At 36.7% G+C, this 25644-nt stretch overlaps 1 protein-coding gene and 1 long non-coding RNA gene across 15 annotated transcripts in view; one reads left to right on the plus strand and one right to left on the minus strand.

Moving 5' to 3' along the window:
• The window catches only part of celf5a (cugbp, Elav-like family member 5a), a 308854-nt gene extending 295512 nt beyond the window's left edge, over positions 1–13342 (plus strand). For 6 of the 13 annotated variants that reach the window (XM_049465288.1, XM_049465283.1, XM_049465278.1 and 3 more), the window contains 4 exons: positions 742–834; positions 2335–2478; positions 6673–6839; positions 11468–13342. In XM_049465288.1, the coding sequence (XP_049321245.1) occupies positions 742–834; positions 2335–2478; positions 6673–6800 (365 nt within the window). In that variant the 3' untranslated portion in view covers positions 6801–6839; positions 11468–13342. Of the gene's footprint in view, positions 1–741; positions 835–2334; positions 2523–6672; positions 6840–11467 lie in introns of those variants that run through there. The other 7 variants (XM_049465289.1, XM_049465284.1, XM_049465280.1 and 4 more) reach the window with 4 other exon arrangements.
• Positions 471–25117, minus strand: LOC125782168 (uncharacterized). Of its 2 annotated transcripts, none has more exons than XR_007424718.1 (6): positions 24929–25117; positions 11966–12080; positions 11598–11769; positions 3219–3312; positions 2371–2553; positions 471–908 (listed from the first exon to the last, which is right to left on the minus strand). It is a non-coding gene; the product is annotated as an uncharacterized LOC125782168 (long non-coding RNA). The 2 variants fall into 2 exon arrangements; XR_007424717.1 differs by having other exon boundaries at positions 11594–11769; positions 24929–25112.
• Between the last annotated feature and the right edge of the window lie 527 nt (positions 25118–25644).

The following is a 25644-nucleotide window of genomic DNA, read 5'->3' on the forward strand; positions in this document are numbered from 1 at the left end:
CTGAGCTAACCCAAGCTAAACATCTTGCAAACACCTGCCTTTAGATTCCAGTTCAGTCATATTTGGCTGCATTTGTTAGACAGATGGGTCAGCTGGCTTGCACTGGTTAATGATGCTTGTTTAATGTTTGCATCATTAAAATCTTATATGCAGTGACATTTAAAGATAAAAATCGTGCATGTAGCCCCACACAGTATCTCCTTTAAATTACAAATGAATGGAATATTACCATAAACATCATAACCAAACAACATTAACAGCCTGATACACATTGGAATACTAGCCAGAGTAAGTCATGCATTCTTATTCTTTATGAATGGGAAGGATCGTGCAGATTTAATCTAGGGCACATCCATGATGCAAACACTGTTTCCACGCTGAAATAGGCTTTTTACCAATGCACTCAGTCTCTCACGAGTCTGAGGGTGCTTTGCTACCACACGGTGGCTGAGACATTCAAGCACAGTGAAGACGCGAATAATCATTTTAATAACGTTTGCATTTATACTCACAAAAATTAAAAAGTTTTTTTGATGCATTGTTACCCAAAAACCTGCCTTAATTCTTCAATAAAACAACAATAATATATATATATATAAAAATGTGACATTTAATATGTAATATTTTAATTCTAAAGACTGGTTTAAGCTCATCCAGAACCCACAGTCAGTGCTGTATGACAATATTTTCCATTTCTGAGCCTGGCCAGCTCACCATGCTGTCTCTTTGTTTCCTTTATAGCGATCTACCCGGCAACCACACTGACCCCTATTGGTCAAAGCTTGCCACAGCCACCCCAAGTCATCCAGCAGCAGCAGCAGAGAGAAGGTGAGGGTGAGAGACTTTTCTTTCTTATAATAGATGCAATTAGTAAAACATGTCACTAGTTCTTCTGACTTCTTTAAAAACTGTAAAAAAAAAAAAATTGTCAAACACCAACAAGTGAACAGAGGTCACATAATCAGCAATACAAAAATAGATATTTTATCTATAATCCAACATGAACATTTAACATGCTTATGAATGTTAATATATATAAATATATATATATATATATATATATATATATATATATATATATATATATATATATATATATCAGCAATTGTGCACTAGTTTAATGTATCTACCCAATACAATTGGCTTTTAATATTTTAGTGTAAAACCCAATTGTTAGCAATTAAATAATATAAAAGTATAATAATTACTATAATAATTACTTCAGGTGTGAACAAATCCATCTCATTCACTTTGTCTACACTATTAACAAGCCTTAAATCAATCAAATTAATTAATAACTGAATACATAACTTTGAGCTAACTCATTTTAGTTTAGGCAAACATTTTCCTAACTCCTACGTTACCTCTGCATTTCAGCTTGGTCCACAGTATACATTGACTTAAGCCTCAAAAACAGTAATAAATGGACTGCAGCTTACATATAAAATTATTCATGTGTCCCTTACTCTTTAAATATGTTTACTCTTTATTCCCATTTTCAATTGGGGCTTTTTCTATTGTTGCCAATGGTGGTTGATGGGATTTGAATGTCTATAATAAGACATCTGTATCTTGACCATCAGGTAGTTGACTGTTGTGCCTCTCATGAGCTAAGAAAAAGCACTACATAAATCACAGTTCTGAGTTAATTTACCTTTCAGTTATGTCTTAGACAGTCTGTACATGGCTTCACAGCTCTAGAGTGGCACAATTGTCTAACTGCATGCTTTAAGAGGCCAATATGTAACTATGTTCAGTGGCAGTTTATTTAATAATGTTTGAGTTCAACTGTTACCTGAAGTGTATGAGATGTAATATGAGAATATTTAGACTAAACTAAATTACTTTAACACAAATAACCCTCTGAAATTTCTTACATTATGTTAAGTTGCCTGACCCTACATTTCTACAGTGAAGCACAGTTCTTGACAATCCTCTCTGAATGATAATCATTTGATAAAAAAAAAAAATCTGAACTAGCCCTAAATCCCACATCCTCAAAATAAGCAACTTGCTGCAAAGATAGAGCAGAGAAAACAGCGCTTGGAAGACCTTTTTAAGTACATTGGAGTCTTTATGAACAAGTGCTGTGTTGAACCACTTTCTATTACCATTTTGAATTTCATGCATCGCCTTCCCCTGGGAGATGTTCCAGCCCGCGTTTAATCCACAGTGTAATGGTATTTCAAGCGTAAACAGTTTGCCATGGCTAACGGCCTGTGTGCGCTGACACATTCCGACTTTTCTGTCTCTTGAATTCCAACCCGCACCCTCCCCTGGGATACATTTCGCTCCGCATTTAATCCTTAATCTAACGCCGTTGTTTTGCTGCAGGGCCCGAGGGGTGCAATCTCTTCATCTACCACCTACCACAGGAGTTCGGCGATAACGAGCTCATGCAGATGTTCTTGCCCTTTGGAACGGTCATCTCCTCCAAGGTGTTCATGGACAGAGCCACCAACCAGAGCAAGTGCTTTGGTAAGTTTTTAAAGAGCAGAAAGAGATTTCTGAGATCTGCATGATGTCAGTGTCACAGTGACCTGCTGGGATAGGCTGCACACAACACACACACACACACACACAGAGGAACAACAAACCTTTAGTGAAGTGTGGAAAAAGACTGTTGATTCTATTTATATAGAAACAATGTATTAAAAAAAACATTTATAAAATAACTTTACAGAACATCTGTGTGTTCTACATTTTGTAGAACACAAGTCAGTTTGATCAACACTGTATTTTTAAACATTAATATACAAGCTGCAGCTAAAATTGCTCTACAATTTATTTCCTCCCACTTGCAGGTTTGAACTCCCCCTATTACAGGACACTACCACACACATGAGTAGATAGTAAAATTACAATTAACACACAGTTTTGAGAAATTTAGCTTTACTTTCTTTTTTGGCACATTTTGGCAAAGGGGATCAAATCCCATCAAAGTCCTTTATTGTCAGGTATATATAGATTGGGGAAATCTTAACCTGCAGATGGAAATTAACAGTGAATAGACAGAGGAGGATCCACACACTCAATTTTTTAACCATAGTTAATTTAATATTTTTGAAGCTCCATTCATTATTGGCTGTTGACGAAACAAAAAAATAATGTAGAATGTTTGTTTCAACTCAAAACTCATTCTATAATCATTTAGGCTGTCCTGCCTACATTTTTATAGCTTATATATATATTGATAGACATACAGTATAAAGAGTTACCTCCTTCAGCTCTCTCATACTTGTAGAAAAGTTTAGGCCTCAGTCAGTCAGATTTTTCATCCTAATGTGCCCCTGTGGGAATGATCAGTCCTCTCTGCACATAGAAACCCAAAGTAGTCAAAGTATTGGACCATTAACTGAGGAAACGGCATTGAATTTTGCAGAGACAGACGGAGTTGTAAATTGTGCGCCAACCCCAAGACCTGTGATAATTGTCTCTGAACTTTCTCTTTTAATAATGAATGGGTAAAAGTGTGAATTTCAATGGTGAGAGAGCAGGTTATTTGAGGCTTCACATTAATACGGAAGGATGATCTTTTCAAAAAATGTTGAATGCAGTTTTTATGGGCATTTGAATTCAAATGGATGTCAACGGGGAGTACTGCCTACTGAGCTGAGATGTCAGAAAAGGAGTCTACTGTTTCAAAAGTAAAGAAAAAGAACAAGCTGGGAAAAAGTGCATTCTCTCACAGTTCAACTTTATTGTATTTGCCAACCGGCAAACAAATACTCACTATTTTATGTCCATTTTGTTGGACCTTTAAAGCCCAAGAGGCATTTAGAAATATTAAGGCATGGCTGATGTGCCCCAGGTATGGCTGCTTGATCTGGAGAAACATGAGAGTTGTACTCTAACATTACCAAGACCAGATGAGGATGCTCTACCTCTGGCAGAATACAAGAATGACATTGGGGGCAATGAAAGTTGCTGTTTGTAGTACAACCAATCAGGAAACTCCACCCCTGTGCATTGTACTCACACCCTGGCAGAGCATAACTATAATGCTGGGACAGAGCTCTCCTGTCTGTTAATCTTGGAGCCTGAGGAGGGGAAGCACTGGTTTGAACAGGCCACAAGAACCTGGCCAAGTGACTGAATCCCCCCCCCACTCCCCAAAATGCCTAGGTTGGATAAACCTCAAACAAAATCCTCATTATGGGTCAGCATCTGAGATCACTCCAGAAAACGGGGGACTCTTCTCAGGCCACAATTAACACTGGCTGCAGTCTCCAGAGGGAGCTTAATAACATGAATGTGTGAAGGAGGACCTATTTGCAGTATTGACTTATACACTATGCATTTAAAACGCAATGTCAGGTCAAGCGAGCGGGCACTTAGTGGGGTAATTAATCTACTGAGGAAGTACACGAGGGAGAGCCAGGCTTATACTTGTAGAATAAGAGCAGTGACACGTATAGATTCCTTGATTTTGGCCTGCATTCCTCTGTGAACTGCTATAAAGTCCATCTCATTCTCAATGCTGCTGCTATTGTGAAAATAGTGCAAACTGATACTTTACAGGAGAATATAAAAATACATTAAATGTTTGTATCTGAACTTTATTACTGATCATATGGCTAAAAAAATATTTATTAGCCTATTAAATATATATATATATTTTTCCACGTGATTTGTTACTACAGACAGAGAGAATTACTTTTGATTATAAATGTAACAGTATAAAAGGCAGCTGGCATTTCATTTTTAATTGCAATTGTGAAAATAAAATTGCACTTAATCTTTAAAACGGGAATGTCCAATTTGCTAACTTGCATGCACCACCCCTATTATTATAAACTATTTAGATACATGTGAATATTAATGTTTAAAGAAACAACAGATAAATCACAACTAACAAGAAAATTACTGTAAAGAAAAGACACTGTGAGACACTGTGACTCAAAAATATAACTATCCTTTAAGTTTATCAACACTGAGAACAAATTGTAAGGCGTTTTTTTTTTTAAACAATGTTAAAGTTTCTTATGGCAGTGACAACTCTCTATTAAGCTTGAAAAAAAGACCTTGAACAGGTCTTTAGTAGCTACCCTGCAGGCACTTAGTAGAGGATCTAAAGGCTCTCACTGCATTTCCTTATTATATTAAAGTATTTTAGTTATACACGAATGCTTTAACAAAGCATTACATAGAGCTTTAACAAATTACATATGAAAAAATGCAAAAAAAAATTAGATGTTACTTGAAAGTTTAACTATACAAACTAAGATACAACATTTAAGTTAAATAATTTGTCAATTTTTCAATAAATTATAAAGTTCATCAGACATTTTTAAATGGGATTAAATATTGTACCATTAAAAAAATAGTTTCTGAAAAGATGTGACGGGAGGGTGGTTGTGGACTGCAGAAACTGTCAAACACTGACGTTAGCGCATGTATGTGCACACTTATAACGAACACACAGGATTCAGAGGTAGAGAAGCTTCAGGCATGTTCCTTCTTCTTCTAGAATTCAGTTATTTCATAACTCCACTTAAGCTTGAAAGAGGTTGTCGTGGACAGGCCTGGTTAGCTACCCTGCCTGCGCCTCTCCCAGGAGGCAGGAGGACCGGGAGGCCCTCAGTGCTTTTCACAGCTCAATGCTGTGTCCTCCTGACACGCGAAACATCAGAGAGAGAGAGTGAACACAGCTACCAGAGCCTCACTCTATTCCACTACACTTTCTGCTCACCCGCTTTCCAGGCTGGGCTTTTAGAGCGTGATGGGAACATGGTGCATGGGGATGAGCCAGGGTCAGCTGTGACCAGCGGGTGTGACCTCCCTTACAACATCCTTTGGGGATATTCAGGCCTTTTTCCACACTTCCCTGCTGCCTATACATCCTGCAGAGCTCTTGGAAATGCTTTCACAGATTTGCCTAGAAGATGCTTAGTGGTCAAGGCAGGTCGGGCTAAAGCTTACCTATTCAACTCCTTCTGGTTAAAATGCTTTGCAGTTATCTCTTAAATGTTTCTGTACTATTAACAAAGCTACAGTAATTACAATTTAATTAAAACAATTTCTATTAGACTAATGCTGCTCTCCATTTGAATTCTTGAATTCATTCAAGTGGGACATTTTAATTTGAATGCTCCTACAGGTCGATAACCTATCGGTACACAGTCGGAAGAGCCTTATTATCCTCAAAAATCCCTTCTAATAAATAACCATATCAACCAATTTTTCATTTTCGTTATAAATAACTTCATTCACAAAGACAGTTAAAATAACAGCAATAAAAACAACTGGTTTCTCCCAAAAACAAAAGACTGATATAATTGTCAGAAGGGTTAAAGTTGTGAATATATATAAAAAAAAGGGGGAAAGGCCAAATAAATAATTGCAGAATGAATCACCAATAAAAGTAATAATAATAATGTATAATAATCTTATTATACATATTTGCAAAACAACAAGACACACATTGTTTTATTGTTATTGTCTTTTTTTTGTTTATATGTATGTTTATGGAGGAAATTAACTTTTTACTATGCTGTCTAAAGCAAAGCTGACCATAATCAGCATTTAAAAAATATATATATTTTTTTTTTGTGAAACGTGGGGTTGCGGGTAATACTGAGACAAAGAATTGTATTGGGAATGGGATTAAAAAAAAAAAAAAAAAAAAAAACACACACACACTGACCCTCAGGCATTCCCTCTTTTTTGCAGGCTTTGTGAGTTTTGATAACCCGGCGAGTGCGCAGGCAGCCATCCAGGCCATGAACGGCTTTCAGATCGGCATGAAGCGATTGAAAGTACAGTTAAAAAGGCCGAAGGACGCTAGCCGCCCTTACTGACACAGCCCAATACACACCAGGATCTCTGAAACAGCACAGGTACACACAAACACACTCACCAAACTTAGTCAAAGAAAGTAGATAGAGACTTAGCATTTAAAGAATGTTCTGAAGTGTTGATTGGTTAAATTCTAAAACTGAAGGCCAAAAGTAAGGAAGCAAGCCTTTTATCCTTCCTAATGTTGAAAAACTGTAAAATGTAAAAACTTTGGCACAAGATCTTCAAAAATGTGTGGACCTTGATTTTACACTGAACACTGCAACAGCACTGCATGCCTTGTTGCTGGAGTTTTTATTTATTTACAAACTCCTAATTTAACACTCCTGATTGAGTTCATCAAGCCTCCAGGAGCATCTGAATGAGGATATCAAGTGCATCTGATTAGAGCTGCAATAAAACTCTGCAGGGGCATCATCAGGAGCAAAACCAATTACAGCCTTGTCCACACTAATATGGATGCATTTGAAAACATGAATGGTTTTCTTGGCTTTGGCCTTCTGTCCACAGTTAAACAGCATTTTCTCCGCTGCTGGTCAGTGATGAACTGTGAATATTACTACACTTGCCTATTGAGCTCAGGCCTTAGATTAAAAAGGTAAAGAAAAAACACCTCCATAATAATTATTGTAGGTTATTAGTGCTGGAATTCTAAAAATAATTCTGTTTGATTGCATTTCTTTTTCCCAAATCATCCCTAAAGTATTAAAAGTAGCACCATCATTCCAAAGAAGACAATTCCATTGCTGAGGGGCCCTTATACCCCTCTATCCCACATTAGCATTAGGCATGGTGACATGCCATTTCTATCTGCTTTACAGAGTTCTGTGTGATTGTTTAATAAATGTGCTGTCTCCATATTAGTTTGCACAAGGCCTGAGAATCGATTAGTAGCACCAACGCAAGTGCCAAGAAACAGTTTAAAAGTCCAATTTAAAGCCAACATTTTTTTTAGTAAGTAGAGCTTGCTTAGGCAGAGAATCTAAACTCTAATCTTATGATTAGACAACATTGCTGGTGGTCAGAATTTAACAAAAAAAATCACTGTCTGAAACCAATCTATACATAGGGAGCCCGGGAGGGGCCGTGGAGAAAAAAAAATATTAAATCGAGTGAATGATTTGCAGTTCGTGCACACGATTTCTGTAATTCAAGCGAATGATTTTTATGTGAACTAAGACTCTTCTCTTCTCTTTTCTCTTTAGAGCTGTTACAGTGCTGCTGTGATTATACAGTTTTATACAAATCTGCTGATTATCAAAGCTCTAGTGTTACAGGTAGAAAATACAGTGAGCAGATTTTGTCATAGCGGTGGTGTCCCCACAGCACTCGGGGAACTAATTTATATGTCTAATCTAAAATAAACTTATATGGGAATTATATGTAAATTAAATAATGTACTAGACGACAAATCAAAACTATAATCCAGATTTATGAGCTCAGAAACATACATTAACAGTATAATCACAGACACTGTTTCTTGTGCATATTTTAGTGATAGCGGCAGGACAAAGCTCTTTAAGCTTCCAATTTGGTCTCCTTTCACATGTACATAATGATGGAAACACAAAATCGCATTTCATATAGAACATATGATGTTTCTGTATCTGATAAAATAGCCTAAAGATCTGCATATTGTCAAATTACAGTGTTCTGCTCAGAAACATCACAAGCCTCAAAAAGATATAAAACTAATAATTATAAACTTCCAGCTATATTTCCTGAATTATGTTTTTAATTTTGTTTGCTACAAAGATTAATAAATAAATATATATTATATATAATATATATAAAAAATACGTATGATAGAAGTAATAATGCTAACCAGATTTAAGAAGGGGTGCGTTTTCTTGGAGGCTGGCTGAATAATAAGAAATGAATAAACACAATTCCACATTGTATCAGAACTTTGATTTGATATGGTTTTAATAGCACACAGTCATACTGCATCAGAAAAAATGTTTGTTTCATTATTAATGGCTGGAATTGACTGAATATGTATACAGGTGCTGGTCAACGAATTAGAATAATTTGAAATAGTGCAATCATGAAATTCTTTGAATGCATTTTTTGTGCAGAAAGCAAATCAGGTGTTCACCGCACCTGTCCTACTCGTTAGACTAATCACAGAACTCGTTACCTGTAAAAAATTTGCTCAGCTGAGCTTTCCAAAAGGCCAATTTAGGCCATTTAACTGTGACACTGTTGTTTTATTGAATTAGAATAATGGAGAAACCGTTTCATTGAATTAGAATAATTTTTATTATAATTACAATCATCACTTTCTCAGTATTTTGTGCCTGCCCCCTTGGCTTGTATGACTGCCTGAAGTCTCCGCGGCATCGATTTGACCAGCTTGTCGCAAGTTTCCGCACTCACAGCTTCCCAGGCAGTGGCGATGTTCTGCTTCAGTTGGTCCAGCGTAGTAGGCTTTCTGTCTCGAATTTTCCGCTTGACGATGGCCCAAAGGTTTTCAGTGACATTGAGGTCAGGCGAGTTGGCCGGCCATGCCAAAACTTCAAGCTGTTTTTTAGTGAACCAATCTTTGGTCGACTTTGCCGCATGAGCCGGTGCAAGATCCTGTTGAAATATGAAGTCTTCTTCGCCGAACTGTTCCTCAACAGTCGGAATCAGGAACGTTTCCAGAACATCTTGATATACGGCAGCATTGACAGTCTTCTTGAGGAAGCAGAGTTTCCCTACACCTCGAGCGGACATGCATCCCCAGACCATAACGCTCTGGGGAAACTTGACGGATCTTTTCACGCACTCGTGGTTGTAGGTTTCGCCACCACGACGCCAGACACGAGGACCTCGGTCACCGAAGGAGATGCAGAAGCGTGATTCGTCACTGAAGACCACTTTCTGCCAGTCTTCAGCAGTCCACTCGCCGTGTTCTTTGGCCCACTTCGGCCGTTTCTCCATTTGTTTCTTGTTCAGCATCGGTTTTACTGCTGGAACGCGAGATTTGAAGCCGAGTTCGCGCAGACGACGGTAAATGGTTGATCTGGAGACGTCAGCGCCGGTCTGCTTGTTCCACAAGTCGGTGAGCTCGGAAGTGGACTTGAACCGGTTGCTGACTGCGATCTTTCTCAGCTGCTTGTTGTCGCGAGCAGAAGTTTTTCGGACGCCGCAACAGTTGGTGCGCTTGCCGCAGTTTTTCTTGAGAGCTTTGCAGATGGAAGACTGGCTGATGCCGAGCTGCTCAGCAATTTTAGTTTGGGTCAAGCCTTGTTGGCGAAGGGCTTGAATTTGAGCCACTATTCCGGTTGAGAGGTCGCGCTGCTTACCCATGATTGATTTTACAACTTAGAAATTCTACTCAACCCTGACTTTATACTGCACAGTGAACAGAAAACAAAAATTCGAGCATTTATTCTAATTCAATGAAACGGTTTCTCCATTATTCTAATTCAATAAAACAACAGTGTCACAGTTAAATGGCCTAAATGGGCCTTTTGGAAAGCTCAGCTGAGCAAATTTTTTTCCAGGTAACGAGTTCTGTGATTAGTCTAACGAGTAGGACAGGTGCGGTGAACACCTGATTTGCTTTCTGCACAAAAAATGCATTCAAAGAATTTCATGATTGCACTATTTCAAATTATTCTAATTCGTTGACCAGCACCTCTATTGTTGGTCAATAAGCTGTGCGAAGGACTGCACGTGCTGTACCCACACGGCAGGGGAGCTGTGGGTACGCCACAGTCGGCTCTTCCCCGCGCGCTGTGGAGACAAAATCTGCTCACTGTATTTTCTACCTTTAACACTAGAGCTTTAATAATCAGCAGGTTTGTATAACTGTATAATCACAGCAGCCCTGTAACAGCCCTAGAGAGCAAAATGTTTCTTTTCCTCCGAGCTTCTTGTCTTAGTGCGCATAAAAAAACCTTCGCTCGAATTACAGAAATCGTTCACTCGAATCATAGAAACAGTTCGCTCGAATTATAAAAATCGTTCACTCGAATTATAGAAATTGTTCGATCAAATTACAGAAAACTGCAAATCGTTCACTCGAATTAAAGAAAACGTGAGCACGAAGTGCTATATCGTTCACTCGATTTGATTTTTTTTTTTATCCATGGACCCTCTCGGGCTCCGTATATACATGTAAACTAATAAAAATAATTTACTGAAAATTGGCACAATATTGTAAACCAAATTATTACATAGATACAGATATTTTAATATACCAATATTCTCCCTACCCAGAAAGGGGACACCCCTTAAACTTTACTACCATTCTATTTCCTTCATAAAATTACATTTTCCACTTTTGTACAATTGTTCAGGGTTATTTTCACAAAGTCAGCATTGCTTTCATCCTTTTGGTTCTTTCAGTGTAAAACACAAATTATTGATTGGTCTTTTCACAGCTTTGGCTTTTCACAAAAATCCACACTATCATTTGACATTTTCTATTACAGCCAGAAGCTAAAAGGAAATGTTTCCACCATTGTTTATGCAGACAGATATTGATTTAGAACTTCAAATGGCTTAATTTGTAATGCGCAATTTAATGATAAAAGCCTAATCCGTCTTTGGCACAGATGCAAAAGAGTTTGTATGAAAAAGCTTATATTTTTTCCCCCAGTACAGTCAAATTCAATAAGAGATGCTTTTTTTGAAGTTAAAGCTAAGTTTAATCTGCTATGTGTTTGATCTTTTATAGGTTTTGAAGACTGAAATCTCAAAAGGAGTAATTTTTTTTCTTTAAAAATAAATAAAACAAGTTTAAAAAAAAAAGAAGAAGAAGACTAAAGTTTTTTTTTCTCAAGACATATCAGCATTTACTTACTTACAAGGACGTCCAGCAGAGCGGAGAGGTGCAAAGGGACCAGCGCCTCCACGGACAAACCACAAGCAGCACAGTGCAGGAAAGACAAAAGCAGGAACGTGGAGGGAAATCTCAAAGGACGAGGACTTTTAAGCTCTGGAACTTTTTTCTCGCTGAGACTTGAGTCGTCAGTTACACTACAAACAAACAAGCAAGGATAAAAGAGCAGCAAGAACAACATAGATTTCTATATACATATTCTATACACATATGCTATATAACGGAAGAGGCGCTTCCAGCTTTTAATTATACTGGACTAATGAGGGTTATAACTTGAAGATCAAGGAAAAAAAGCAGTGGAAGAAAGCTCCTCTATGCCACTGGCAGACTTACTTTCTCTCTTTCCCTCTTTCCTTTCTTCTGTCGCCGTTTCTCTCTCTCTCTCTTTCAGCAAGCGCGGAACTTTTGACCTTCTCTGGTCACGGAGGTTTCCATCGCTTCAGTGCAACTGAAAAAAAAGAAGAAGAAAAAAAAAAAAATCACCTTTCACCCCAAGGGACCAAAGGACCAAACATTTTTATTGTTCAACAGTAATATATAGTATTAATGATGATACTAATACTACGATTACAAACTACTACTAAACTAATGATGTTACATGTTTAAAAAAAAAAAAAAGAAGAAAGAAAGAAAATGTAAGAAGATACTCGCTTCAGGTCAGAAGAGGAAAGGGATTTTGATTTCTTTTCCTTTTACATTTATAACTACTGGGTTTCAGAATATTTAAACAAAAATAGCAAAAAAGAAGAAAAAAAAAGTATTTTAAAAGCTATACTATTTTAGTGGAGTAGAATATGTGGACTGGAGATTGTTAAGGGCGTGTTCGGACATTTTCCATCCATGGACATTCAGAGAGTCTTTGTGTAGTACATCCTGGTCATCCTTCACTCGTCTTATAGATTTGCCCCCTGAACTTGAAGAGACATTAGATAAAGCACATGTGCCTGTAGACTAGTATATTACTACTGGTTGCTTAAAAGTTACACTTCCCTGCTGTTTACCCATTTCATATTTGACTGGACTAGCCTAGCATGACTAGACACAACACCAGCAGACTGATGAAGCATCAACTCTGAGCAAAGCACATATTAGTAAACACGGACACATTAGACCTTCACATGGTTGACAAAACCACCACCTGCCACAGCGGAGATGAGCTCTTTAGCTAAGCCATTACGCTGCCGTTACAAGCCCAATTTTGATTAATGCGAGTTTTACCCATAGTCTTTGCTATTGAGCGACCCCAGCTGAGACCACTCCCGTTTCCAGCAAGCGCTCAGAGCTTCCTAAACTACAAGCCGTAATAGTTCTTTAACATACACCTGAGGCCCAAGACCCTGCATGATTAGCATACGGGTGATATCGATCCAGAGGCCAGCCTGAGCCTCAGGGCAGCTAACGCACAATCAATTACACATTGACATTTCCACTGGATTGACTGACAAACCAAGTTCATTTTTTTACACTCCATATAACAAAAGCTGGAGGCCAGTGGATAGAGGATACATTTCTTACTTTAAAAAATGTGGCTGCAGAAAAGTGCATAAAAGAATCTTGTCCCGTGTCACTTTCCAGCTTTCAAATACCTAGTGCAACACTAGAAATTCTGAGACATTTTAGGACTCAGCACGAAATGACATATTTCCACTGCATGGTACCTGCACTTACTTACTCAACTGTACATGCTTTTTGGTACCTGAATTTTTTTTTTCAGTATCATAGCTCCCACCATTCAAAAATGTAGCTGGTAAAAAAAAAAAAAGTCAATATGTCTTCTTTAAATTGAAAAAACTGTAACAAATGGACACTGCTGAGGGGATTGTGTTGCAGATTAATGGGTGGTGGATATTTCACAAATTGTGCCAAATTTCTGTGGCCATCTTCGCAAATCTTTGCAAGGTTAACACTCAATGTTTTATTTCCTGATCAGCTTGTTTGGAACCACAAAAAACTGAAAAGTGCCCGGTTCCAAGAACCAAACATGCAAAAAGCTGAAAAACAAAAGTAACAAAGTATTGTAGATACTATGCAGTGGAAAATCACTTATCATAAGTAAATGTCTAAATTTTGAATTTGAGTAGCTAGTGATACATATCATGAAAAGCTCACTAACACACAAGCTTATTTACACAATAACATTTAAATCACATTAAAATATCTTCTCTAAATTAGAAACCCAAATATGCACTCTTTAAAATAGGAAACCACAATTGGTTCTGTGAACCATGTTTATCACAGATGTGTAAGTGTTAAAAACCTTCAAATCTGTAGGGAATCTTTACATAAAGAGGTTTCATACATCTGTTTTTAAAAACATGGTTTTAATAGAACCAAACATTGTTTTTTTCTATTACATTTAGTGCTAATATTCCATGCTTTCACAACTATCCATCAACTTCTGCTAGTGTTTTGTCTGGCAGGTGGAATGCAAGCACACTCCATTGTTTTGTCTCTAAAAAGGTCAGAAGGGCCTCTACATTCCCTATTAAAACATACACAGAAATACAGAGTGAATATGCACAGTGTCCCTCATAAAGATCTGTCAGTTTTGTCTTTTATTTGACTTCAGTTCTCATCATTTACTGCAGTTTTCATCATCTATCCTCACTACTTACAGGGTGTGCCAACATGACACAGCCCAACCAACTCAGCATCTTAGGCCAGAGAGCGCTAGAATGGATGGATGCTGATGGAAAAACCTCTTTTTAACCTCAATTAATTTGGAGCCACCGTTTCTGACCTGTTTGTCATAGCCAGAAACATATTGCCATGTTTGATATTCGCTCTTGCGGAGCTGGGAAAATCTGTTCTTTTGAAAAGAATGAGCGGCGCATGGTGACAGGTTTTTTTTGCCCACCCCAGGCAGAAAACGAAATGGATCGAGTCACAGGTTATAATGGCTTTTTCCTCCTGACCTCTGTTCATCTTGTCTCTCCTTCTCCTGTCCACTGGTAGCCTATGAGAACATGGTGATATATACATGCGCGCAGCCTGTGGGCATCTGTGGTCTAATAACCCTGCGTTTGTGAGGGGCCCTCCTCTCCGAATCTCTACATGCCAGACATGTGAATTATTAAAATCAAATTAAATTTGGCCTTAACGTAGCAGCAGGAGTATTGCAAATTAAAAATGGTAACTTAGCCTGAAGTTTAATAAGTTTGAGAGATGATATCGTTAAGAAGGAGAAAGGGGGTGAAAAAACGGTGAAGGAAACCAATAAAATGAAATAAACATGGGAGAGATGGTGGCATAATATGTTTAAAGTGAGTGAGTGGACTGAGTGTGTTAACGTGAGTTAATCTCATGGCATTAGTCGACCACAAGAGACACAAAAAAAAGTCTTATTTCTACCCTCTCGCTCAAAATCACCAGCATTTATAACTTATGTTCCCCATACAGTCATGACAGTTTTCATTTTTCACACCTAGATGCCCAACTTGATCTATGAGCATGCTCAGAAGGGGGTAGCGGGTGGGATGGGTGGGGGGGGGGGGGGGGTCTTAAAAGTATAATAACGGTACTACTCGTATTAACAATATGATTCTTTACCTATGGTTTGTATGCTAAGGAAAGTAGCTTATTATAGATATAAAATGTGTATATTAGGGAACAGCAGCACAGGAACTTTTCTCAGATTCTATGGCGGGAGGATGGTCTGTCGGTCGGTGGGGTGGCGGGCGGGTTGGTTGGTTGTGGGAGGGTTTAGGGCGGGACGGGGTTTCTGCTTTATGAAGACCATGTTAAACTTCTGGTTTCTCAGCACAAAGCATATGGAAGTCTACAATATATCAAGAGTATTGATTTTGCTGACAACTGCGCGGACGTGTGCAGAGGGCCAACCAGGTGCCCCAGGCCATGCTCTTGAAGCCTGGGGCAACGAGACAATGCTGTTTACACTTGATTTGATTTGTTTAGGGTTTTTATGTTCTTCCCTTTGTTTTCAAGAAATGAGCAAACGGAAAACAAACAGCCTGTTTGGGATCGCTCTGTGCAAAATGACCAACTGAACTACAGTGCAGTGTCGGTTCTTTTTGGGGTTATATTTTGTTTTTTTTTTACGATGAAGGGCAGATACATTCACTCTTCTTTTGAGGAACTAAATGCTCTTCTGTAAGCTTTTTCTTTTCAGCTGCTTAAAATGTTTTTTTGTTATGCCAACTCCTACCGATTTGCCAATTAATTTTTAAATATTTATTTATTTATTTATTTATCTATTTACTTATTTATTTATTTATGAATGATGCTCTGACAATTGTGTTCATGGATTACCTTATTTAATGGTTACATTTCGAAAAAAAGACATCAAGGAAACGCATAATGGGCTTTTCTCTTTCTCTTTTTTTCAATTTTACAATAAAATTTTAAACTAAATGTATACTTGACTTCTGTGCACTTGTTCAATGCTTTATGTTTTGCTAATGGCTATACACAGAGACTGTAAAAAAAAGATGGACGCCATTCCCATTCATTCAATGAAAATGAAGCCAAAATCTTCCGCCATGTTGGCGAAGAGACCAGAGGAGGGAGAAAGACTGTGGAGAGCAGCCTACTCATTTAAATAACCCCGTCCCTGAGGGCTGCCTCGCGTTCACAGACTGTGGAGCGGAGCCGACAGTCTGTTATTGGTCCCGCCCATAACCAGCCCTTTTACAATAACCACACCTTTTTTGAATAGAGCTGAATAACGTTTTAAAAAACGAATTCTGTGGGGATATAAAAATTTGACATTATAAGCAGAGGTTACACTAGCAGTTGGATTTAAATAAAGGAGGTAGAATTACAGTATATTAGAAAAAAACGTGATTGAAAGTTGTCTGTTTTGCCATTGAAACCTATGGGGATGGGTGGGGTTATACAGCTTTCTGCAGCCGAACAGCAGGGGGCGCCCGACCTGTGGTGGTTTTACTTTTGAGAGATGATGCTCTGTCCAGCTATATACAGTCTATGGCTATACACATGACCACATAAAGTGATGTAGGTGGTGTAGGGCTGCTGTTAAACTCCCTCTCAAGGTTCTCTATATTTTTTATACTTGTGCTCTAAAAGAAATCCCACAAAGCTAAGAACACTGCTAAAGCCCCACAAGCTGGCTTATATAATCGAGAATTAAATGCTTTTTTAATGCTATTAAACTCTGTTCATTTAGATTTTGGTATTAAGCATTGAGCGCACGTCTGGACATCCTGTTTGTAAACGAGAAATAGTAAATAACTTTTTTAGATTAAAAGAATTCACATAGCCCTGACACATAGTCATGAATGCATTTGGAATGAGAAGCGGATTTAGAAATAAAATGATCATACACAAATTAAAAATCAACAAAACCTTAATAAAGTAATGGGAAATTAAGATTAATGTAAAGAGTAATAATTCTGACTAATTTCTAGTAGTCAGTTAATCATAAAAATGTGATTCAGGGTAAAAGCTGCCAAAAACAACAAAAAACAAAATGTGGCATTAGTTAAAATGCATTAGTCATTGTTTTTATAGCATCCTATCATGAATACAATCTGAATGATCATACACAAATCTTTATCGACAAAATCCAACAAACGAAACAAATTGAATATATTGAAAATATTGAATAGATCAGCTGAAAGGGAGACTAAAAAGAGAATAAACAGTTTGATTGAAATGTTACCCATAATGTGTTTGTGTGCATGTCTGTGTGTGTGTCTTAGAGAGGTAAAACGAGAGGCCAAGGGAGAAAGAGTAAAAAGTGGAGGCAGTGTCTCACAAAATAAATTGGCCCAATTACAATAAAGTGTGGCTGGTGGTCAGCGCGCAGGCCTGGCAGTTCATCTTTATTACAATCAGTTAATGAAAATCAATCCCCCTCCTGATAGACTCTTATCTCCACGGCCTCTGAGCGCCCCACACGCGCAGAGATAATAAATTAGGCTAATATTGCCTTTGATGAGGGAGTGAATTGCAAATTATTATAACTTTCCAAGATTTATGATATAGCTGCCTAATTTCCGAGCTGGGTTTTTCCGTGCTCTGGGTGTGGAAGAGCCATTTGTTAGAAAGTTTAGAGACACAGGCTTGTGACCTAATACACAGTGAGTGTTTTGTGTACAGCACAGTGATCATAGTCACTGAGCCTTATGTGTAAACACCCTGTGCTCGTAAACCCACCCAAACAAAACAGAAAACAATAAAAAATTATATACTTTAAAATATGTTTATTTATTATTTGGACTTCTTAAGTAAACATTTGATAAAAAAAATATGGTCTAATATCTAAATTCTCTATTTCCATCTTATTTTTAAGAATTTTAAGCAGGGCTGCTATTTTTTATTACAGAGCAGCATATTTTAGCAATTAATGTAAAAAAACAAAAAACATAATGTAAAGACACCATCTGCTGTAATTGTTCTATAAATGTATAGCTTTTTATCAATTTAATTAAATAGTTACTAACTGATGTTTATAATGGGAAACGTTTATGTCTGTGCCAGTTATTCATTTATTTGCTAAGCTTAAATTAAATTAAATTGTGCAGTTCATCACGAAACATGTAATAATTGTATTCTGCTGTATAAAGATTAAAACAATCCAAAGTTCAGAGGATGAAATTAACACTTTTCTAGGCAATGTCAGCTTACAATAACTCAATTCTGAACAACTAGGAAAGATTGATCAGTACATACTGTATCTGAAGACAGACAATATTCTAAAAATATGAGAATACTTTAATATATAATATATTTTACCACCTCACAATTCACAATCAGAACACCTACTTTAATTTTATCCCTGGATGCTGGAAATGCATGACAGGGTATGCCTGCCATTTCTTTTCGCTACCCTAGGAAAATTGGATTAGGGCAAACTTTTACTCACTAGATCAAAATATTATACAACTATAATTCCTACACTTTCCAGCTTCACAATGTCTGGAAATTGTAGGAATTATATTATCCCCATTACTCCTTGCATTATTTATGTAGCTACAATTCAACAAAATAATAATATAAAAAGGAATCACTTGTAAACAATCACCATAAAATAAGTCTTATTACTATGACTTATTACTGTACATAACAAATCCAGCAGTCTTCAGCCTATGAGTCCTCAATCTAATCAGTAGCTTCGGCAAAAATACTCCATTAACTGGGCAAACATTTTCCCTATATCAGAACAAACATTTAAAGGTCTATCATTTAAACCTTTCCTCTATTAAATACCCAGGAGAATATATATTTAAACTATTTTTATTTAACTTTATTCTAACTATAAAATATCAGTTAATTAAATGGAACAATTTACTCATCTCCCTATTAGGCAGGATCTCCAAAAGTAAGATCAATGTAATTCCAAAACAAAAATAGAATATTTTCTTGCTACTGTTACTTATTTCTACTGGGAAAACCAATTGGCAAAACTTCAAAAATCCTCCCAAAAATCCTACTACAAATCTTGGAGGCCTTAATGCTCCAAATATATATAACCATTTCCTAACTAACCAAATAAGAGTATATTATATACTGGACCAATCCTACAATTTCAGCATGGTTAGAAACTGAACAACAGCTTAAGAACTGTTCATTAAGGCTCTACCTTTATAGACAATTCTCTTACAGTACATTACTACTTTAAAAATATAAACATTAACATAACTGTAACTGCATGGTGAAAAGTAAATAAAGCTTTGCAAAATATTTGATCACCACCTATTATCAATACAATATGGATTAACACTACGTTCTATAATAATCTCTTTAATAACCTCAGTTTAAGGGATTCTTAAAGCAATGCCCACACCACTTTATGAAAAACTCATACATGTGTAAGTTATTTTGCTACAAGGATAAAACCATAGACATCATATACATAGACGCCGAATCGACTGACGCTGTATATTGAAGCTGACATGCCTGCATGGCCGCCATATTGAAAGAGGCAACCCTGCGCCCCGAGTGCATTAATTAACACTGAGGAAGGTGTAAAATACACCTATAATAAATCACAACTCCAGCCATTTTTTCCTGATTTTTACACGGTTTGGTTTGTTACAAATAGCAGAGATATAGTTATGACAGAGGACGCTGTCACACATTACTTTCATGCTGAAATACTTTATATTATACTTTTTGACAAAGACAGACATATGGTACAGCATATTAATAAGGTTTATAAATTATTTTATATTCTCACACACACACACAAACACACCTATAAACTTTACCATAAAATATATTTATCAAAATCCTTCAGAGATGTTTTTTCTTTTCATATTAAGTTAAAACTGGTTCAGAGTAAAAAATAAAATTGGAGTTTCAACAAGCAGCTGGTACCCATTAGGTGGTATGGCCCATATATGTATATGTACATAATATAATAAACAGTGTATGTTATACTTTAATAATATATGCCCAACAATACATTTCGATTAACCCCCCCCCTCTATACACAATAAATACTATTTGTTATTAATTTTTGGCCATGTGGAGGCAGCAAATATCATTTTAAACACCACACATTAACACAGGTTATGTACACTATAGAAATTATTACTTTTTACACGCTTTTATATGCACCATTTATGGCATCCTAGAGATTGTCCATTTCCCACTGGAGGGAGCATCAGCGCTGCTCATTACTGAGTGGAATAAGAGAATAAATAATAGAATAAAACAACAACATTCATATACCTATGAACCACAAAATCAGATAAATGAATTCAGAAACTAAAGTGGTCTGTGTGTAAACACACACACACACGTATATAATGTGTGTATTTATGTATCTATGTATAAGATGTCTATGGATAAAACAATCAGTCCCTGCTAATAAATGGATATTTGATTTTACCTTACATGTTACAGTGTACAAATTATCCACTAGATGTCACTGTCTTAGTTCTCATCCATAAATCTCCACACGTGGAAGGTTTTGGTGGAATTTTTGAATGTACGCATATTTTCAGAATTTATAGTTTCAGAGGTTGTGATGACTGGAACTATTTATAACATACATTTTAATTGTTTATTTTATTGAGCCAAAAAATCCTGCTTTGCTGTTTTCTTGGTGAGGGCATTAAATGGTTAAGTAAGTATTATTTGAAGTCATGAAAATGTAATAATACTGAAGTAATACTAAAGGGTCAGAATGAGGAAAATGACTCATTTTAAACTCTTTACTGATCTTGCTCTCAAAGCTGGCACATCCTACAAAGCAGAAGACCGGAGAGCTCTGATTTACCGGTCCATGTGTCTCATCCACAGAGACCACATAACAATGCCAATGCATTGTGGCATACAAACCCACATGCCACACCAACCACTGTGTGTGTTCAACATTAACCAACTCAACAAAAACCCACACCTAACCATTTCAATCAAGAGAGAGCACTACCTCCCATGATCCTTAGTAGCTGACTCAGACCCACAGCCCATCATGGCTCCTGAAAACAACAAACCTACAGTACCCTGTTAAGACACTGTTTTAGGCTGCCCTGTGCTGTGATGCCACATTGTCCTTTAATTCTATAAAATGCATTTCCTAGTTTGCAAACTTAATATTACCTTATTATCCATATTAAATAAATCTAAATATCCGCTGACTGACATGCTAGTCAAATGCTCTAAATTCAGTTTACATCCAACAGATCACAATAACATTACTTACTGTTGATAAAACACTACGTAGAATTTCAGACATGAAACAAGCTAACTACCTGTTCTGACTTACAGTACCAGTTAAACATCATCTCATTTAACGTGTTTTCTTTCCTTGTGTGATTTTTGTTACCTTGTAAATTCAATACTGAAGACATTAAAGCTATTCAGGAACACAAGTGGAATTATTTTTTTAAACAAAAATTGGTAAACAAAAAAGAATATTAGATTCTTCTAAGTAGCCACAAATCTGTACACTCCTGGTATTTTCTTAGTGTCTTCACAAGTCATCTAGGACAGTTTTTTCAGTGTCTTGAAGGAGTTCCTGGATGTGCTGCGTTTTCTTCACGCTGTGTTCCAGCTCATCCCAAATCACCACAATTCACTCATCCCATTTGGAGGCCAAACGCTTTTTTTGGTTTGTTTACTACGAAATTCCAAAAGTCACCCTTAATTGTTTTTATGTCTTTAACATTAAATCAACAATGTGTAAAAAAATATATAAATGACCAATTATTTTATTAAATAAGGTAGACAGTTTTTGTCTTCAATAAATTCAATCATTTTTAAAACAGTTCTGAACATTTTAATCCTCATTTTCTCAAGAAATAACAGTAACAAATAAACCAATAATATTAATAGTAAGAAAGTAGGATTACATTTGTTAAATCTCATCAGGAGGCAGCATATAGTAATCCTATCCTTAACTGAAGGTCAAATTTGAGAACTAACAAATCAGAAATTATGAATTCAAGCAGCTAAGCAAAAAGCAGGATCCATCCACTGGCCAGTCAGATGGCTGGTTTAAACTGGAATATCAGGAAGCAGGGTTCAAGTAGCAAATCAGAATCTACATTAATGCTTCCTCCTGATATGGATTTAACTGTCCATTTGAGTAAAAGCTGCCAGATTTCATTAGGGATGTTTGCAATAGCATCCAGACCTCTGTAGTTTTGTCATTTCACAAAAAAATCCTAGAGGTAAAAATTCTTGGTGGGAACAGATGACTCAGGAACATTTACAGATAAGTGTAATTAACCTACTAAAACACAAAGTTGCTCTGAAAGATAGTCATCAATCTAACAATTTATCAATCAAGGAGAAGACGTTGCCTGTACCATCAATTTATCTTGCCAAAAGCCCTATTAATATTAAATTAATTTCTTCATTGCGAATATCAATCACTCCTGAGGGGGGTTTTATCATTAGCACAATACTTGCCCTTGTTTATTACAGGAAAGTGAGTATGTAATGAAGCAGGTTCAGCTTTTCATCCCATCATATTCATGCTACCTGCCTTGGAACAGTTAATAGGGAAAGCTGTAATTGTTAAGAACTTTCTCTATAGAGTAATTTTTGTGGAAGAACACTGTAGAATAAAGGTTTGTGGAACCTTATATTAGCATATAACCCTATATTATAGTCTGTATAACCAGAGGGAGAAGGAGTCTTATAGCTGTCAGTATGTTAAGTAGCGGTTTGGCCTGGCATACTGGGCAGAATGATTTCTGACAGGTTTCAGCACCCCTGAGAAATGGCCTCTTCTGCTCTTTTCATGTTGGATGACATTAAAACCGAGGGTGATGAAGCGCTGGGGACTAGAGAGTGGAGCGCGGTAGATGACCCTGCAGGAATAGATTCACCATAACAGGATGAATGAGGCTGAAATGATGAGACATTTTAACCCCTTCCATGGACCTGCAGTTTGACGGAGTGATTAACTTGGCTGCAGATGTTTCTGTGAATCCTAGATTGAGCATCATCCATAAATGTATCCTTACTGAAAATGACTAAACAAGTGTGTAATGCCAACCAATATATGGCAACATTTGGTTGCAACAATTTTTGTGCCCCTGAGTAATCCAGAGCCTTTGTTTAGACACTGAGAAGGCCAAGGGCAAACATCAGTTCTACACTCACTTTGAATGGCCTTGGAACATTGGAGCTTGTCTATAATCTGATTAATGTATTTACATAAACTTGGGTAATTAGATAATGGAACAATGGAATCAGATGTTTGCATCCAGCCAATTAAGCCAAAGAATAACATCATGTAAAACGCAAACTTCGTTCCAAAGCATTAGACAGATCAGATAAATAGATTGATAGATACAATCTGAGACACTTTGACTGATACCTCTTAATTGTCATTGCTACCCAACCCCACCACCCGGGAATTAACAATAAATTCAGTATTTTAGTGTGTTTATTTCTAAAATAACTTCAATATTAAGTTCTGAAAAAAGATTTGAAAACTAATTGACAATCTGATACTGTCACTGCAACCAGCCAACTAACTCGCAGATTAACACATCATGTAAAACCCAAACTTCATTCCACAGCGACAGATTAGATAGAGATAGATACAGAAATAAAGAGACACTGTGACAATTTCTAATTGCCATTTCAAGCAGCCAACAAACTCACAGAATAACATCATGTAAAACCCCAAAAAACATTACTTAAAGACAGACAGACAGACAGACAGACAGATTGTCACAGTGTCTCAAATTCAATCTCTGTCACTGCAACCAGCCAACACTCACAGAATAAAGCAACATGTAAAACCCACACTTCATTCCACAGCGATAGACAAATAAATAGATAAAATATATGGATAAAATAGAGATAGATAGAATTTAAGACACTGAAACTGCAACAAGACAACAAACTCAAAGAATAACATCATGTGAATCCCAAATTACATTCCACGGCGTTAGATTGATCAGATAGATACAGGGTGACCATCTGAAACTTCTAATTATCATTTCTACCCAACCTTTAACCACAAGGGAATTAACAATAATTCAGTAGATCATGCATTTTTCATTATTTCTAAAAAATAACTTCTCAATATCTTAACACACTAAACTGTTTTTTTTTTTTCATTTACAATAGCACCACACGTTAAAATACACAAATAAAATAATGGAATTTAATAAATACCTATAACATTACTGCATCTGTGCAATGCCTCATGAATAATAGAAGAACTGAACTTTATATACACAGCACAAAGTATTAGGCCGAGCCTAGTATTTAAGCAATAAAACGACAATTTCTGCAGTAGCACAAGTACTTCACCATTTCTACAAAGAGACCATGGTCTTCTATAAAAATAACGTTAAGTTACATAAGACATTTTCACAAGCAGCAGTCCTTAGAGGGCCTAGAGAGCTGTTTTCCATTTACCAACTCATTACTTTGTGAAAGTATCACCTGTAGCTACACAATTACATACCAGTGGCTTTAAAGTACACAACAAACGCCAAATAAACGGCCTGAAATACAGTATGCTAAGCTGACCTAACTACGTAAATTTGGCTAATGGCTTCTGAGGCCTAAAAGAAACAGCAAGCTCAAGCCCATAAATTAGCGAAGCCTGGCCAGAAATAGCATAGCTAATTAGCTAACGAACTACGTTAGCTGAGTAACCATGATAAACTATATTAAAAAAAATCCATATTCACAATGTAAAATAAATAACTTGTCATAATAAATTACTTACAACGTAACACTTAACGTTAGCTTACTAACATGTCTAGCTAGCTAAGCTAAAGGCTTGTAGCTAGTCTGCTAACGGTCGTGTTAGCTGGCTGCTTTAGCATGGGTACGCGTACTCGAGCTCGATGTTACAATATTAAACCACTGTGGCTTAAAACATTGTCCTACCTCCAAACTACGAACGAGCCGCGTCTCTCCGTCTCTTCTTTTCCGTCAAATATCTTCAGGCTTTTTCGACGCCATGTCCAAACACAGGTCCAACTACAGGTGCTTCCACACCTGAGAATGAAGCATAATCAAACAGACCGCGCGGAGGAGGGGTCACGTGGGCCGCACAATTTCTTACTTTTGTGTAGTTTATATTTAATGACAAGCTTTACATACCCATATTTTAAATATATCGTTATTATGATTACAATTATCATATTTTTTCACAAGCATTTTAAAATGTCGAAAGCTACCTCTGAAAAGCTGTACTGTGTCACGTGCCAGACGTTTCCAGTAGGGGATACGATAGTATTAGAATTATATCTTATACAGCTCTGGAAAAAAATAAGAGACCACTTCAGTTTCTGAATCAGTTTATCTGATTTTGCTATTTATAGGTAAATATTTAAGTGAAACGAACATTGTTGTTTTATTCTATAAACTACGGACATTTCTCCCAAATTCTCTATAAAATTTATCATTTAAAGCATTTATATGCAGAAAATGAGAAATTACTGAAATACCAAAAAAGATGCTTTCAGACCTTAAATAATGCAAAGAAAACAAGTTCATATTCATAAAGTTTTAAAAGTTCATAAATCAACATTTGGTGGGATAACCCTGTTTTTTAATAACAGTTTTCAATCAACTTGATGTTCTCCTCCACCAGTCTTACA

The sequence above is a fragment of the Astyanax mexicanus genome, chromosome 16, assembly GCF_023375975.1.
Source record: "Astyanax mexicanus isolate ESR-SI-001 chromosome 16, AstMex3_surface, whole genome shotgun sequence".
Lineage (NCBI taxonomy): Eukaryota > Metazoa > Chordata > Actinopteri > Characiformes > Acestrorhamphidae > Astyanax > Astyanax mexicanus.